The sequence below is a fragment of the Camelina sativa genome, chromosome 12 (assembly GCF_000633955.1).
Source record: "Camelina sativa cultivar DH55 chromosome 12, Cs, whole genome shotgun sequence".
In the NCBI taxonomy this organism is placed as follows: Eukaryota; Viridiplantae; Streptophyta; class Magnoliopsida; order Brassicales; family Brassicaceae; genus Camelina; species Camelina sativa.
In genome coordinates, this window is record NC_025696.1 from 25,811,104 (window position 1) to 25,827,563 (window position 16,460).

Here is a 16,460-nt window from a genome sequence, read left to right on the forward strand (position 1 = left end):
ATTTCTTCATGACAAGTCTGTTGGGTATCTGTTAAAGACGTTTTTTCTCTGATTATATCACATAACTTCAAAAATACTTCAGGATACATACGGTATACCTCTCGAAAGCGTTTATGATCTTCTTTAAGAAGTTTCTCGAGGTAAATGTAGCCAATTCTTGTGATAGGCTTACGAATCGGACGCTCAATACTTTTGTTCATACAGTAAGCTCTTATCGTATATTTCAGTAGTAATACCAAAATGTCTATTTTTGATTCGTCATCTTCATGATGAGATTCATCCTCTCTCACAATCGTGTGATCCATGATAAACAGCCCCTGAAAAAATTATCTATTAATCAGTTAGATGATAATATATATATATATATATATATAATTTGACGTGTATATGTTTGTTAAACGTAAGTTGTAGACCACTATGCATCAAACATATAAACACAAAAGAGAATATCTGAGAATAAAAATAAAATTCAATTCCATAGCAAAATATTGTCTCACTAAACAAGAGATAAAAAAATATTAAAAAAGAAAACTCAAAAGCAATAATCATATAGAGCCAACATTGCTCTGAATCCAACCAAAATGTTCTTCTACCGATATGTCTATGAAGACATCTTTCATTCCAAGTGAGTGAATCAAGGTAACTGCTTTGTAGCGAATATGATTTTTTAAGTTAGGAATTTCCTTCATTGCTTCCCAGACATTGTTTCTTTTTTTCACAGCTTCTTTTTCCTCAGCTTCCCGTCTTAGATTTTCTTCTCTTTTCTCAGCTTCTCTTTGTTGTCGTTCTTCTCTTTGTTGTATGACATTAAGGATCTTATTACTAACTATGATCATAGGATCCTCCTCATCAGTTTTCAGCTTATCCACATTGCTAGTAGCTAAGGTTCTAGGCCTCTTCCTTGAAGGAAGTTTACCCATCCGTCCTTTTGGATTTGTGCCTTGGTAGAGTGGTGACAAATCACATTCTCTTGATGCTGATGGATCTTGAGATGAATGTTCAAAAGCTTCATCACTGATTATGCTATCTCTCACTTTGTTACTCTCCCCAATAAAGCTTGGAGCATCAGTGGTATCACCCATTCCAATTGCGGAACCACCGGTAGCTAAGCCACATCCAATATGAGTTGAAGATCCTCAAATCTTTCGTTTGACTCATACCGTAGAGGTTTATGTTTAGGATGTTTCTGTAGATAAAAAATAAATATAGATATATCACTCATACAATATGTACATTTAAAAATAATGTTGTATGCTTAATCATATATAATCAAATACATACCTTGAAGTACTCTTCCCACACTTCATCCGGAGCGGTGAACCTTTTCATTTCAGGATCCCATCCAAATCCAGAATTGAAGCGTTGAAGGTCTAAATAATTGTTGTCAGGCCTCTCAAGTATTTCCATCTACTTAGGTACTGACTGTGATTTTTTTGGCATCCAAGTTTTTCACTAAGAACTGGTAAAAATTTTTGCTCCACAATTAGCTTGCTAAAGTTACCGCTATTATCACGCCAGTTTCGGTGAACTCCATCAACAAGTAGCTCTACTAGCATTTTTGTCTCTTCTGGTCCCCATTGACTATATGGAGTATGGACCCTTTTCCTTACTCTTTTGGGAATCTCTCATTAGCTAAGTATATATGTATAAACAATGATAAGAAAAATATAGATAATCACTAGATTATCTCACTAGTCAAAGAAACAAAAAATCAAACACTCTAAAGAATATATAAGAATACATGAACCAACATACATAATATAGATAACATAAAGAATATATAATAATACATGAACACAAAATCAACGTATAATTCAATATAAGAACACAGGATGATCAAACACATAATCGAATTGAAACCCTGGCGAAAAAAAAAAATACATATATGCTTAGCTAACCTAGGACACGAGTGACACAGCGAGGTAGTAACTATCGTTAGTCATCATCTCGAAAAAAAAAGACATCCTAACCTTTTAAAATCAAACACTCGTAATTGCTATATGTTACCAATTATTCAACCAAAGATAGAATACTTTAATGCATAGAAAGAAGATGAGCAAGTCTAGTTGTACCTGTAACTTGGAGATCGATTACGTCAAAAGGCGTTGATGAATAAAAGATATATGACTTTGGCAAAGTACTAGATATACGATAAATGTAAATATTCTATTTCCTGTGATTACGTAGATACGACGCTATCTCTTAGTATGACAAGTACTCTTGTATAAATACCTCATTCTGCTATCTTATTATATAAAGTTGGGTTTTGAAAGTTAGCCATTAACAAGATTTTGACATGTGTCAAGTTATCAATCTCAGATTTTGACATGTGTAAAAGTTAATATTTAATAGGAGGAATTTGATTACAACAAAAATAAAATATTTTGTTATAAAAATATTAATAATGCAAAAAGATAAATTTTGATATGTGTCAAGTTATCAATCTCATATTTTGACATGTGTAAAAGTTAATATTTAATAGGAGGAATTTGATTACAACAAAAATAAAATATTTTAGAGAATTTGTTAAAAATGCCCCTTTTGATATACCCCTTTTCAAAAATACCCTCTTTTCTGGCCATTTTTATTTATGCCCTCTTTTAATTTTTAATGACCATTTTACCCTTAGATGAAAATTATTTTATTCAATAAAAAGAAAAACAAAATTTTCCCGCCAAAAAATTTCCGACATATTTTCCCGCCAAAAATTTTTCAAAAAAATTTTCCCGCCAAAAATTTTTTTGTCAAAAAACTTTTGATAAAAAATTTCGAAAAAAAAAATTTTCCCGCCAAAAAAAATTTACAAGGTTTTTAAAAGGTTTTATAAGGTTTCTACCTTATAAAAGCCTTATAAACACATTGTAAAGGCTTTTACAAGATTTTTAAAAGGTTTTTTAAACAACTTGTAAACGCTTTTACAAAAATTTTAAAAGGTTTTTAAAAGGTTTTAAAAGGTTTTTAAAAGGTTTTTAAAAGGTTTTCAAATGGTTTTTAAAAGGATTTTTAAAAGGTTTTTAAACACCTTCTAAACCCTTTTACAATGTTTTTAAAAACCTTGTAAAAGTTTTTATAAAATTTTTAAAAGGTTTTTAAACACCTTTTAAATGCTTTTAAAAAGTTTTTAAAAGCGTTTACAAGGTGTTTAAAAACCTTTTAAAGCATTTACAAGCTTTTTAAAAGCATTTACAAGTTTTTTAAAAGCGTTTACAAGGTGTTTAAACTTTTAAAAGCGTTTACAAGGTTTTTAAAAGGTATAAATTTCAATATTTTTGGCGGGAAAATTTTTCGATTTTGGCGGGAAAAAAAATTTTGGCGGGAAATTTTTTTGGCGGGAAAATATTTTCGATTTTGATGACTGTACATTCTTGCTGTCACACAAAAAGGGTAATTTGGTCACTTTGTATATAAAGAGGGGTAGTTTTAAAAATGGTCAACATGAAGGGGTATTTTTAAAAAGAGATATGGAAAAAGGGGCATTTTTGAGAATGCCCCAATATTTTATTATAAAAATATTAATAATGTAAAAAGATAATTATTAAAAATTACAGAATTTAGGAAAAGTACAAAATTTTTCTTAAATAATTATAAGGATATTATATATAAATATATATATTTATATATCTATATATATTTCATAAAAGTTAAAAGTATAATATTATTTACTTAGTTTTAATTTAAAGTTACTAATTCTACAAAAAAAAGGATTAAGGAAAAAATATACAGTTAATTATTAATTTTAAATTTTGTAGATACTCACTTCTATACAAACATAGACCATCTCATATTTTTCATCTAAAAAAATAATTTATTCAAAAAACATTGCCTTCAACTTTGTTTAATTGGGAAATTTTTTTAATAGGAAGGTAAATTTTTTTTTATTTTTTTAAACCAAATTTTCTCTCACTTTTTTTCTTTTTTCAGTTGGGAATAGTTGAGATTAATATGTTGACCTAAAATTTACTGTAGTATTTTTGGATTTTTTATAATTTATATTTTCATCTTTGAATTATTTAGGATTCATATATTATCGTGCTTATAATTTTCTATTTTTCCTTTAATTATGTCAAATTAATTTTCTTCTAATTTCTCAACTTTGATTGGTTGGTCATAAACCCTTTTTTTTTGCAAACATAATTGTTACCATTATTCATTCAATCCTAAATGAAGAAAACGAGTAAAAGCACATCAACCTAATAGATAGATGAAATAGGCTAATCAAACACAAGCTTACAACAAACATAGATAGAATGAACAAACATAAATCGTTGTTGATAGATCCATATGAGCTCAAAGACTGTGACATCCTGGTTTGCAGTGGCATTCCTGAAAGTGATTTTCGGAACTGTGCGAGTGAGGACAAAACACAGAAAAAATTCATTTGTTGATTTGTAGGGTTGGTAAACAAGTTTTGTGGGGCGTTTCTTCTCATTTGTGGATTGAGACCAACGGGTGTTACGGGGACGATTGCGGTTTCATCTATAATCTGATCGTGCTGAAATTTTGTGGGAAGCTTCTGGACGTATATACTTTGCTTTTCACCGGAGGGATTAGAAAGTTAACGGTTAGTTTTGATTTCGTGGATTCACTTGTTGAATATACGACAGAACATATTCTACTATATCGTATTACATGGTACCAGAGCCTTGTAATTTTTTGACCTAATTTTTTTTTACAACCCTCACCGCCGCCGCCGTTGTTCTACACCAACCGCCGTCGCCGAAAGTTCTTTTTCTAATCCACGATGTCTTCTGTCCACAAATTCAGGTGGTCGTTGCATCACCACCGTCCCCCTATCAACTAAGTTCCTCTGACAATCCCGGAGCCTTGATCTCCTCCGTGATTTTGCAAGAAAATAATTATGCTGAATGGGCAACAGAGTTACAAAACTCTCTTCAAGCCAAACACAAACCTGGCTTTATCGATGGCACTATTCCAAAACCAAGTATTGAACCAGATCTAAGCTTGTGGCGTGCCGCGAATTCCATGATCGTTGGCTGGATTCGTACTTCTATTGATCCCAAGCTTCGCTCCACTGTGTCTTTCATCGCCGAAGCCTCTACCTTGTGGGAAAGTCTTCGGTCTCGGTTCTCTGTTGGCAACGGAGTTCGTAAGCAGGTTCTCAAAGATGAGATTGCCGAATGTAAACAAAACGGCCAGCCTGTCTTGGAATACTATGGTCGTTTGTGGAAGCTTTGGGAGGAACTACAACACTACAAAACAGGTCGTGCATGTACTTGCGCTGCTGCTCCGGATATAGCTAAGGAACGTGAAGATGATTAAGTCCATCAATTTTTGTTTGGTCTCGATCTTCCTCGGTTCAGCAATATACGGTCTACCATAACTGGTGAAGACCCGAAACCTCCTCTTACTCAGGTATACTCTCGTGTCGTACGTGAGGAACAAAATCTCAACGTTGCGAGATCGAAGGAAACAGCCAAAACAGAGGCGATTGGCTTCAATGTCAAAACAGAGCCTCCTGCTCAAGCTGCTGCCGTGTCTGGTCCTCGTTTTCGCGACCGTTCGACCCTTTCCTGCACACATTGTCGCCGTCAAGGCCATGACGTGTCGGAGTGTTTTCAACTTCATGGGTTTCCGGATTGGAACACGCTCAGACAACAACCAGCCTAACCGTCCAGTTCAACGTGGTGGTCACCCGACAAGGGGACTTGGTCAAGGTCGGGGTCGTACTAACACCGCCCGTGTGACGTTTCCTTCTGACAGTAGCTCCAACAATCAGATCACGCAGCTTATCAACCTTCTTGAAGCTCAACGGTCCTCCACCTCCTCTGAAAAACTGTCTGGTTAAACCCACTTAACTGATGTTGTTTTAGATACTGGGGCTTCTCACCACAATGACAAGAAGATGATGATTTTATAGAAGATGAGATAAGCAAGAGATTTTTTTTTTTTTTTTTACAGAAGCATTGAATCAAAAGAATATTGTGTAATATTTTTTGAGAAAGATTTTACAAGATTTTATGAGAGATTTTACAAGATTAGGAAAAACAAATTAAATCAGCAAGATTTTAAAAAACTTTCTAAACAATCACTTAGAATCCTCAATTTTATACTTTCCATGATTTTATTAAAAGTCATTAAAATTCTCTTAAAATTCTAAACCAATACCTTTATCTATACTTGTACTCTCTCTTGCTACCCATTAATCATATGTTGTCAAATAAATAAAACAAAACATTATAAAGATTTCTCGCAACTGGTAATAAGTCTATGACGGAAGCAACATAATTAATGTGCGTCTACTGCGATCTCCCTGCCTCTACTTCAGCTGTCTCTGCTTAACCAAATTGGCGTGTAAAAAGTATGTTTCCAAGTCTTTTATCTATACTTGTACTCTGTCTTGCTACTTTTTATCATATGTTGTCAAACAAATAAATCAAAACACTTTAAAGATTTCTCTTTTTTTTTTTGTTTTTTTTTTTCGCATTTTTGGTGGTTTGATGTTACGAGGGCTTGAAGATTTCGAAAGGTTCCTGTCAAGAGACATGAGTCTGCATATGTACACTAAAGATCAATGCCATTTTGTGTCGACGTTCGTGACAGAGATCGGAAATGTCAGAGAAGTAGGAACACAGACCAAGGAGATCGTGATCAAGATCAACATGTTATTTACAAAACAACCTCAGGAAACTGATCAAGATCATGGGTCAGAATTCGGCCGTGACTGGTATGACCATTTGAAAGATTTATCTTCACTAGAAGTCTTAGAGATCTTTGCGTCAACTGAACTTGAAGATAGGTCTAGAGAAATAGCAATCAGAAGGGTCAATGTCTTACTCTCTTATCATACTTCAAAGAAGATGCATATAGACTTTTCAGTGGTGAGACAAGTTCAGCCGTTGCTTATCTCTTGCCTTCGGCAACAAGGAATCACAGACAGTATGTTTAAAGTCTTAGGTGAGGTGGTTAGTCACGTTGCGTATGAGTTGTTCAAACACCAAGATGTCACATGGTACGCTTTACGCAATTATATAGCATCGAGTAAAACAGAGTTCCAGAGAGCCGTTTATATCTTCCAGTGCTTAACAATGCCGCTTGAAGATGAGGAGTTTGTGGTTCCTGTTATTGAAGTTCTTCTCCCAAAGATAAGCACAAGGCTAAACCCACCAACAGAGTTGTTTGTTGATAACAGTTGCTGGGTTTTGGCGTTTACGGGTGCCTTCTTTGCAGCAATTCACTTGATAGAGGTCTCAAGTCACTCTAAATCAGTTAAGGAGATTGCACATAAGATGATATATTCAGTGAGAGAGCTCGTGGAAAGAGGAATGGAAGTTGGGCTTGTGAGGAGAGCTTTCAGAGATGTGGAAAGTATTGTGAAGAAACAACTGCGATGGTATGGTACAAGCGAGTACTTACTGGTTAAGGGTCTGCTTTGGAGACTGTATACAATCAAAGGCATGAAATGGGAAAGCAAGATTGTGTTGTGGAGAATCAACGTGATTGTTGAGAGAGGAGTGGATGAAATGGTTAAAGAGCTGCCGGAAAATGAGTTTTGATTGGTTGAACCTTACTGATGAGGAGCTTGAATAGTTTTTGGTGTATACAACAAAAATGTAGTTCCATAAAGGCTTCCCATTTTTCTCTTCAATAAACACCAGTTTTATCTTGAAAGTTCACTTCATTTCTCAAACAAGTTCCCATGCTAAAACAAATTCGTAGCCTCATATTCTATACGAACAAAGAAACATGGAAATGGGAAAAGCAGAGTACTAACCTAAGGCTTCGGGTTGTGTATATAATCTGAAAAGATAATAGTGAACTCAAATGTGATCAAAATCAATTGAATTGGACTTACATCACCTCGTGGTCTCATCAGTCACCACATTTGACGATGATATTGAGCACGCTGACAAAGTATTGGAGATAACTTGGTCCGCAAGATAATATTTCACACAAAACACCGTTGTTTATAGTTTTCCACTCTGGCGAATTATTAAGTTAATATATATGCATGGTTTTTGTATTCGCTTGTTCGGGCAGTTGTATCATTTATCGGCTTCGTTTCCGAAAGGCTATCAACCCTACCGGCTTTATCTCCGGAAGGGTCTTACCTTTGCCCAATTCCAACAAAATATCTCTGCAGAAAGAAAGAAAAATTATATTAACCACCGGAAAAAACAAAGTAGTGTCTTTAGCATATAGAATTCTCAAAGGGTAAAACAAAATAATTGGTTCAAAAGAAAAAGAAAAAGAAAAAAAAAAACTGTAAAACCCATAAACGAAATCTCGCATAGTTAAGAATCAAGGTCAAAACAGATAGTCAAAGAGCACAATCTTTTAAATAAGGGAGTAGTACTGTGTTTAAACTGCTTATAGCTGATTCTTACGTTTCTAGTTTCGCTTTCACATGTTAGCTGGTGGTGGAGGCGGCGGGATAAACCAAAGCCCATTAGCCATTGGAGGTGGTGGGGGCGATGGTGGAAGTCCGTTTGCTCCAATAGTGAATTGAGGCTTGTTGGGCTTAAAACACACCTGCAAAGTAAACATCTTGGAGTCTTGATCCCAGTGACAAAAAAAATTAGGGGATGATTTATCAATCTCAGTGCTAGGAACCTTGAAAGATATGGTTTCATATGGCTCAGCTGCAAACAAAAGGTATTGATATCTCTTGTCGTAAGGTTGAACTTTCTGCTCATAAGATGACATGCAACGATGTCTTGGCTTTATGTTGCCGTCTATCTCAGGATATTCAATCTGGAACAGAATACATCTTTGCTTCAGCTCAGTATCGTACTGCTTTGTAACACGATACCCTGGTTTACCGATTTTAACTGTTTTGCGAACTGAGACTTTGCTCTTATGTGGTAGCGGTTGCGGCTTAGCTGGAGCATCCTTAGCCTCCCGGGCAGCTCTCTTTGCCAAGCTAATCTGATGCCTCTTCCCTTGAGTATGTGCTAAGTAGTTTCCTTCGTTGTTATGCAACGTTGCACATAGTATACACTCGTAGGTTCCAAGGTGGTTTTTAAGGAAATAAGGATCATTCGCAAGGTTTATGGTTTCAAGAGCAAGACGACGGAGACGCTCACGGCGATCTATGGCCTCGTTCTGGCGGGAGGCTGCACCTCCGCTACCAGGCTTTGAACCCCAAGCTCGATCCATAGCTAGGGTTACGAAAAACGGTAAATTGAACCCTAGAAAGAAGATAAAAACGATAAGCTCTAGGGTAAGAGTTTTCGAAAGCTTTCAATGTTATTGATCTTAATTATTAAAAATTTGATCTCGTGAGGACACATATCTTATTATATAAAGATTCTACGATATCTATGAATTGTATATTTTTCTTATTGTATAAAATTTTAATTTTGTTTTTTTTTTGTTTCTATTCTCATCGTACAAGGCATAGACTAAATAATCAAAGTATCGCAATGGAAAAAGGACAATTTGCATATTTTACGTTTCTTTAATCAAAAATATGAGCAAAGAATAAATAATAAGGGAAGAACCATGTTGACCGAAAAAGGAAAATAATCATACAATAAGTAAATTAAGCTTTGCAGAGATCGTAGTTAAATCCTTTTAATATATGTAAAGCAGATGATTTGTACAAATCCCATATTGCTTGGAAGTGTATAAATCAAACTCTCTCGTAGCGTCGTCTTTGTTGATCAGTCAGAATTCAAAGAAAATGAAATCAGAATTCAAAAATCAAAACAAAGGAAGATATGCTTAATTTGCTTCATCCGAATCTTACACCGGATGAGAGAGCAAAACAAAAAAATTGCTGATAAGAGTCCCTGAAAGACGAGAATTCATCTCTAGTGTCCCTATACCAGAAATTCATCTCTGTATTACCCCAACTTAATCTCACTACCCTTTTTTTAACGAAAGGACGAAACTACCCTTCTAACAATTTTTAAAGAATAGTTGTACCTTATATCTCCTAGTTGCACCTTGCATAGTTGTACCATATATCCCCTAGTTGTACCAGTTGTACCATAATAGTTGTACCAGTTGCACCCTAGTTGTACCAGTTGTACTGCGCATAGTGGGATTCAAACCCTGGGCGCGCGCGCGTGCGCATGGAGCTCACAACCACTAAGCTACTGTGATTAGGGATGTTAAAATGGGTGAAAAAACCCGGCCCGGCCCAAACCCGTAAAAAACCCGCCCAAAAAAGACCCAGATTCAAAAAACCCGAACGGGTTTTAAGTCTAGTGGGTAAACCCGAATGGGTTTTAACTCTTGTGGGTAAACCCGTGGGTACCCAAATTTTTTTGGTCTCATGTGGTGTATTTTGTATTTTACATTGTGTATATATTATGTATTATGGATACAAATATGATTTTGCGGTTTTGACGGAAAAAACACGATTTTGCGTTTTTAGTAGAACACGATTTTGAAACGTGGGTACCCCACAGTCTGTGATTTTCGTTGAACAATTACTTATTTAATTATATTTAACCTAAAACAATCTTCATTAATGGTAATATTGTCCTTTTACCATTGAGGGAGTTTTGAGAATTTGTTTTGATAGAAAGGGTGTTATGAGATTTTAGCTCAAGAAAGACACTATGTATGTCTCCAAGGAAACCTCCAAGCTTCTTTCCTTTACAAAAATTTCAATCTTGTTACTTCCTCTATGCAAAGGTACGGTTGACACTACAAAAAATCAGGTGAGTTGTATCATTTATTTTCTATTTTTGCATCAGTTTAACTGATGCAAAAATAATTTGCATCACTTTAATAAATGATTTATATTTTGTTGATCCAAATAATTTGTACCGATGCTATTATTCAAATATTTACATCGATTATTATAATCAATGTCAATATATATCATTTGTTTAAAATCGATGTCAACGTTTATATCATTTTATTTAAGTGATGTTAGTATTTATGTCATTTAGTTAAAATGATTTAAAATTAGTGTAAATTATCACAAATGATTTGAATAATTGCATCAGTTTTAAGTACCGATTGTACTATTAATTTCACTTGTACGTAATTGATGTTATTTTGGTGTCAATTTTTTGAAGTGATTTTAGTTGTTGTATCATTGACAATAACCGATTCAAATATTAGAATCAGTTATATATAACTGAAGTAAAAAGTAGTATCAATTTTCTTAAGTGGTTTTAGTAACTGTATCATTTGCGTTAATTGATTTGAGATATTATTATCATTTGTACATAATTGATGGTAAATTCATGTCAGTTTTCATAAATGATTCTAGTAATTGATTTTGTCAAAAAACTAATTCGAATATTATTATTTTCATATTAATAATTGAATTTTAATTTCAGAATAGCTTATTTAAATGATTTATAAAAGATTACAAATTAAAAATTTAAAACCAAAAATAATTAAATAAAAATCCATATATTAAACATAAACTAGAAAATAAATAACATAAATCATCCATCTTGCAAATCCATGAAACATAAATAAAGCAAAGCAGCTAAAAAATCATTGTAAAACTAAGTCCATTGGCACCATTGTCCATTCCGTGATCATATATCTCTAATGTTGTTTCCACTGTTTGAATATCCATTGGCACCATTGTAACACCCGCAAACCAAATTGTGCGTTTTGGGTGAGGGTGTCGATCGACACCAAGGGGGTGTCGGTCGACACCATTGATTTTCTGGTTCGACCAGATTGAGTTTTTAATCGTTTTGGTTCGAGTTAGTTTTAGGAAACCATTGAACCGGGTTATTTAAGTGGGTTTCGATGCAAGAAGGGTTTTGGAAGTTTATTTTGTCGCCGCTTTGTTGTTTTTGAGAGAAATGAGAGAAAGGCATTGTTCTTGAGCTTTTGAGAGAGATTGGTGAGATTCCTGGCTGTTCTTGAGAGTTTTGGAGCTGGGAAGGACCTAGCTAGAAGCTTGCTAGGAGGGTTGGATTCGTTGCTATTGGTCTTAATCTTCCTGCAAAGAGGTGAGTGCATGACCATGGCTTATCTAAGCCTTTGATTCATTGTTCTTGCTTGTTTGTTGCTTGTTTGTGTGTTTTTCTTGCTGATATTGGTTGCTACAGGTTCCTACGGATGTATAAGGCTTGGGTTTCAAGTATTGGACCATTTGGTGGAGTTTGGAAGCGAGATTTGACTCTCGGCTTCGAGCGGATCGCGGTTGCAGAGGGAGTGTCGATCGACACCTCTTGGTGTCGGTCGACACCAGTGAAGAAAGCATCGATCAAGACTGTGGGGTAGTGTCGGTTGACACCAAGAGCCAGTGTCGATCGACACTTGGCTGGTGTCGGTCGACACCTCCCTTCCAGCGAGAGTATGTTCGTTTTCCTGGTTTGTGTGCTTTGTTTTATTGATTGTTTGGAACTTGGAATCACTGTTGCTTGTGTGTATAGCCCAGTAGATGGGAGGATTGCCTCACTGAGTGTTTATCAAATACTCATGCATCTCAATTTGTGTTTGTGGTGCAGGTAAATGCAAAGTGTGATTGTGGAATCAAGGCGATGAAGAGGAGGATGTTCTAGTGGTTTGCTTGGTTGTATGGCTTCTGTTAGATTGATAGAGTTGAGTCCTAGAATGTTATTTAGGATTGGTGGTTCTCTGGTTTATGTTGGTTGGATCATTAGATTATGATTTTGATTTAATGTTGGTTATGTTGGAATATTGGTTATTTATATTTATTGGTTATTACTGGATGTTTGTATTGTTATTCCGCTGTTGATTGTGATTGTGGTTAGGTGGCTAGTAGGTATGGGACCACTAGTTGTAGTTTATTTAATTATATTATATTTATATATTTATTATTTATTATTTTAAAAAAAAAGGTCGGTCTTTTCAGTTTGGTATCATAGCCCTTACGGTTCTAGGTTTGGGTTCACTAGGTTTCTGTTGTGATGTTTGGGATTGCATGTCTTGATTGATTATGTGAGTTAGTCAATTGTGTGTGGCATGGAGTCCTAGAACATCCTCTTCGAGCCTACAGTGTGATTCCACAGTGAGTTTGTATTTTTTTTTTTTTTGTGTATTTGTGTTATGAAAGAGTTTGCTTGTTAGCCTCTATTCTTGGAAGTGCAGTGGTTAAAGATGTTTGAATTGTTGGTCGTGGATGGAGACGTGGTCGTGGTCATGGTCGGGCGGGTCCCGAGGCCAGCGAGTGTGTGGTCCAGAGTTCCACGAGGAGGTACGTCAAAGGATCGCAAGCTAATCAGGAGGGGCCAAAGGGGTCTACCCGGTGAGCGTGCCGGGGGTGCTGGGAACCCAGGTGTGGGGGTTACAGCAGGTGGAGCCCAGGGTCGAGATGATCGCTTGGTGGATCGGTTGACGTGCTGTTGGAGCGGTTACCGAGAGGGGTACCAGTGCAGGCTCCAGTTGTACTGCATGTGGCGGGGTGCAGCCAAGGGCTGCAGATGTTGAGGACTTTCCTTCTTATGTTAGGAGGATGGAGCGGTTGTAGATGACCGGTACGAGATTATTCTCAAGAGGTATCGGGCCTAGAGAGGCGGTTAGGTGGACATATGCAGTTGGAACAAATATTTCTCTGTTTGGGGTTAATCCAGTTGGATATTGGAAGTTGAGTGGGCAGGTGTAACATTGCAATGTTATACTCAGACCACAGGAGGTACTTTTTGTCGAGAGATGTTTTTAATCGTTAAGCATTGTTGCTCCTGAGGGAATGGTGATTCCCCTGAATACCGATAGCTCGAGTGGCTGAGGGCTCCGAGAGTGGCAGAGGGGATGTGTAGTTCCCATGATACCGAGATCTTGAGGATTGTGGTCCAAGAGTGAGACGGTATAACTCGAAGACGCTGGTCTGAGAGTGAGATCGGTATGGCTCGAAGGTTGCGACCTAAGAGAGGAAGAGTTGGGAGTAAACAATGTATAGAACGAGAGTATATACATAAGGACGAAATGTAGACCTCGAGAGTGATGGTGGTTTAATCTTGGATTTTAGGATTATGTTGGCCAGTGGGCCAGGGTTTTATGACCGGTGCGGTCAAAAATGTGTGGCTGATGTGCCGGGATTAGGTGGCCGGTGTGCTGGAGTCCCGGGAAGGAGAGCTGCAGCAGGTATGAGCTGGCAAGGGCATGGTTGCCAGGTACATAAGATTCACGAGAAGCCTTCATGGCAGGATAAACTAACCATTGCAACGATGTTGGATGAAGTTCATTGGAGATGGACAGGGTTGTTAGATTCGAGGTTTTGGTAAGCTTGTTGGAGGGAATAAGTCAAGTGGTTTGAGTTAGCGGCCTGCAAAGCATTTGATGCGGTGAATCAGAATATGCGAACGTATGGTACTTGTTTGTTTTATTACGCTCGTATTGATGATTTGCTGTGGAGAATTGCCAAGCGGAAAGCTATTTCTGGAATAAGCTATCTTGTGGAAGTTTCCCTAGTTGGCAAGTTACTAGAGGTTTTTGGATGAACAAGAAGGTTGATATTCAGGTGGCGGCGAGTTGATGTCGGCATACTTGAGTATTTGTTTAGTTGAGCTGAGGAAGTACTAGAGGATTTATGGAGCAAGCGATACATACGTTCTAGTGTATCACCGTGGGGAGCACCGGTGTTATTTGTTTAGAAGAAGGATGGGAGTTTCCGCTTGTGTATTGACTAACGAGGTTTGAACCGGGTCACTATGAAGGACAAGTACCCTCTTCCCAGGATTGTTGAGTTGTTGGATCAGCTGAGAGGTGCTACTTGGTTCTCCAGGATAGATCTGGCATCGGGCTATCATCAGATTCCGATAGATGAGGTAGATGTGAGGAAGACTGCATACAGGACGAGGTATGGGCATTATGGGTTCGTGGTGATGCCTTTCGGGTTGACTAACACGCTGGGAGCGTTTATGAGATTGATAAGCATCGTGTTTCAGGAGTTTCTGGACGTGTCTGTCATCATTTTTATCGACGACATCCTGGTATATTCTAAGAGTTTTGAGGAGCATGCAGTGCATTTGAGGACAGTTCTGGAGAAGCTGCGGGAGCAGAAGTTGTTTGCTAAGTTGAGCAAGTGTAGTTTCTGGCAGCGTGAGATGGGTTTCTGGGTCACATTGTTTCTGCAGAGGGGGTTTCTGTAGATCCGCAGAGGATTCAAGCTATCAGGGATTGGCATAGACCAGAGAATGCAAAGGAGAGCAGGAGTTTCCTTGGTTTGGCAGGTTACTAAAGAAGCAGGAGATGAAGTCTCTGGTAGGAGAGATTAGTGCGTTGAGCTGGTGTGCGGTTTCTCGAGAACCGTTTGGTTTGGAGGCGGCTGATAGAGCGGATCTTTTGAGCAGGGTGCGGTTGGTTCATGAGAATGATTTGGGGCTGGTGAATGCCTCTAAGGATGTTGATTCAAAGTATCAGGTCTTGGCTAATGGTACTATCTTGGTGCACGGTCGGATTTGTGTGCCCAAGGATGAAGATTTGAGATAGGAGATCTTGAGGGAGGCTCATGCGTGCATGTTTTCTATTCATCCAAGAGCGACTAAGATGTACCGTGATCTCAAGAGGTACTATCACTGGGTCGGGATGAAGAAGGATGTAGCTAGTTGGGTTTCGAGGTGCGATGTGTGTCAGCTAGTGAAGGCTGAGCATCAGGTTCATGGCGGTTTACTAAAGAGTCTACCCATTCCTGAGTGGAAGTGGGATATGATCACTATGGATTTTGTGGTAGGATTCAGTGTCGCGGACTTTCGATGCTATTTGGGTCATTGTGGACCGGTTGACTAAGTCAGCACATTTTCTGGCCATTAAGAAGACTGATGGAGCAGCGGTCTTGGCTAAGAAGTATGTGAGAGAGATAGTCAGATTGCATGGGGTGCCAGCGAGCATTGTGTCTGACAGGGATTCTAAGTTCACTTCAGTGTTATAGAAGGCATTTCAGGCAGAGATGGGCACTAAGGTGCATATGAGTATTATCATCCCCAGACAGATGGACAGTCTAAGAGGACGATCCAGACGCTGGAGGATTTGCTGAGGATGTGTGTGTTGGATTGGGGTGGCCATTGGGCAGATCATCTGAACCTGGTAGAGTTTGCTTACAACAACAGTTATCAGACGAGTATTAAGATGGCTCCTTATGAGGCTTCGTCTGGGAGACCATGTCATACACCGTTATGCTGGACTCAGGTGGGGGATAGGAGCATGTTTGGTGCTAGTTTTGTTCAGGAGACCTTAGAGAAGATTCGGGTTCTCAAGCTGAACATGAAGGAGGCTCAGGATAGGCAGAGGAGTTATGCTGATAGGAGGAGGAGAGATCTTGAGTTTCAGGTAGGCGACAGAGTGTATCTCAAGATAGCCATGTTGCAGGGTCCGAATAGGTCGTTGTCAGAGATTAAGTTAAGTCCGAGGTACATGGGTCCGTTCAGAGTGATTGAGCGGGTGGGACCGGTAGCATATAGGCAGGAGTTGCCTGAGGTTATCTGTAACATCCGCGAACCAGAATTTGGGATTTTGGAAGGAGTGTCGATCGACACCCTAGTGGCATCGATCGACACCACTAATTTCTGGGTTCGACCGGTTTGATTTAATTGCCGAATTGGTTCGGTTTGGTT

At 37.8% G+C, this 16,460-nt stretch overlaps 1 protein-coding gene and 2 pseudogenes across 1 annotated transcript; 1 reads left to right on the forward strand and 2 right to left on the reverse strand.

The window, feature by feature from the left end:
* On the reverse strand, window positions 546-2,237 carry LOC104733849 (annotated as a pseudogene).
* LOC109127997 lies at window positions 6,459-7,548 on the forward strand (annotated as a pseudogene).
* Window positions 8,362-9,117, reverse strand: LOC104733852 (splicing factor 3A subunit 2-like). The gene has a single exon (XM_010453391.1). The coding sequence runs from the start codon at window positions 9,115-9,117 to the stop codon at window positions 8,362-8,364; it is 756 nt and encodes a 251-aa protein (XP_010451693.1).

Excerpts from the sequence above, each read along its gene's own strand:
- LOC104733852 (XM_010453391.1), bottom strand. The coding sequence starts at position 9,117 with ATGGATCGAGCTTGGGGTTCAAAGCCTGGTAGCGGAGGTGCAGCCTCC.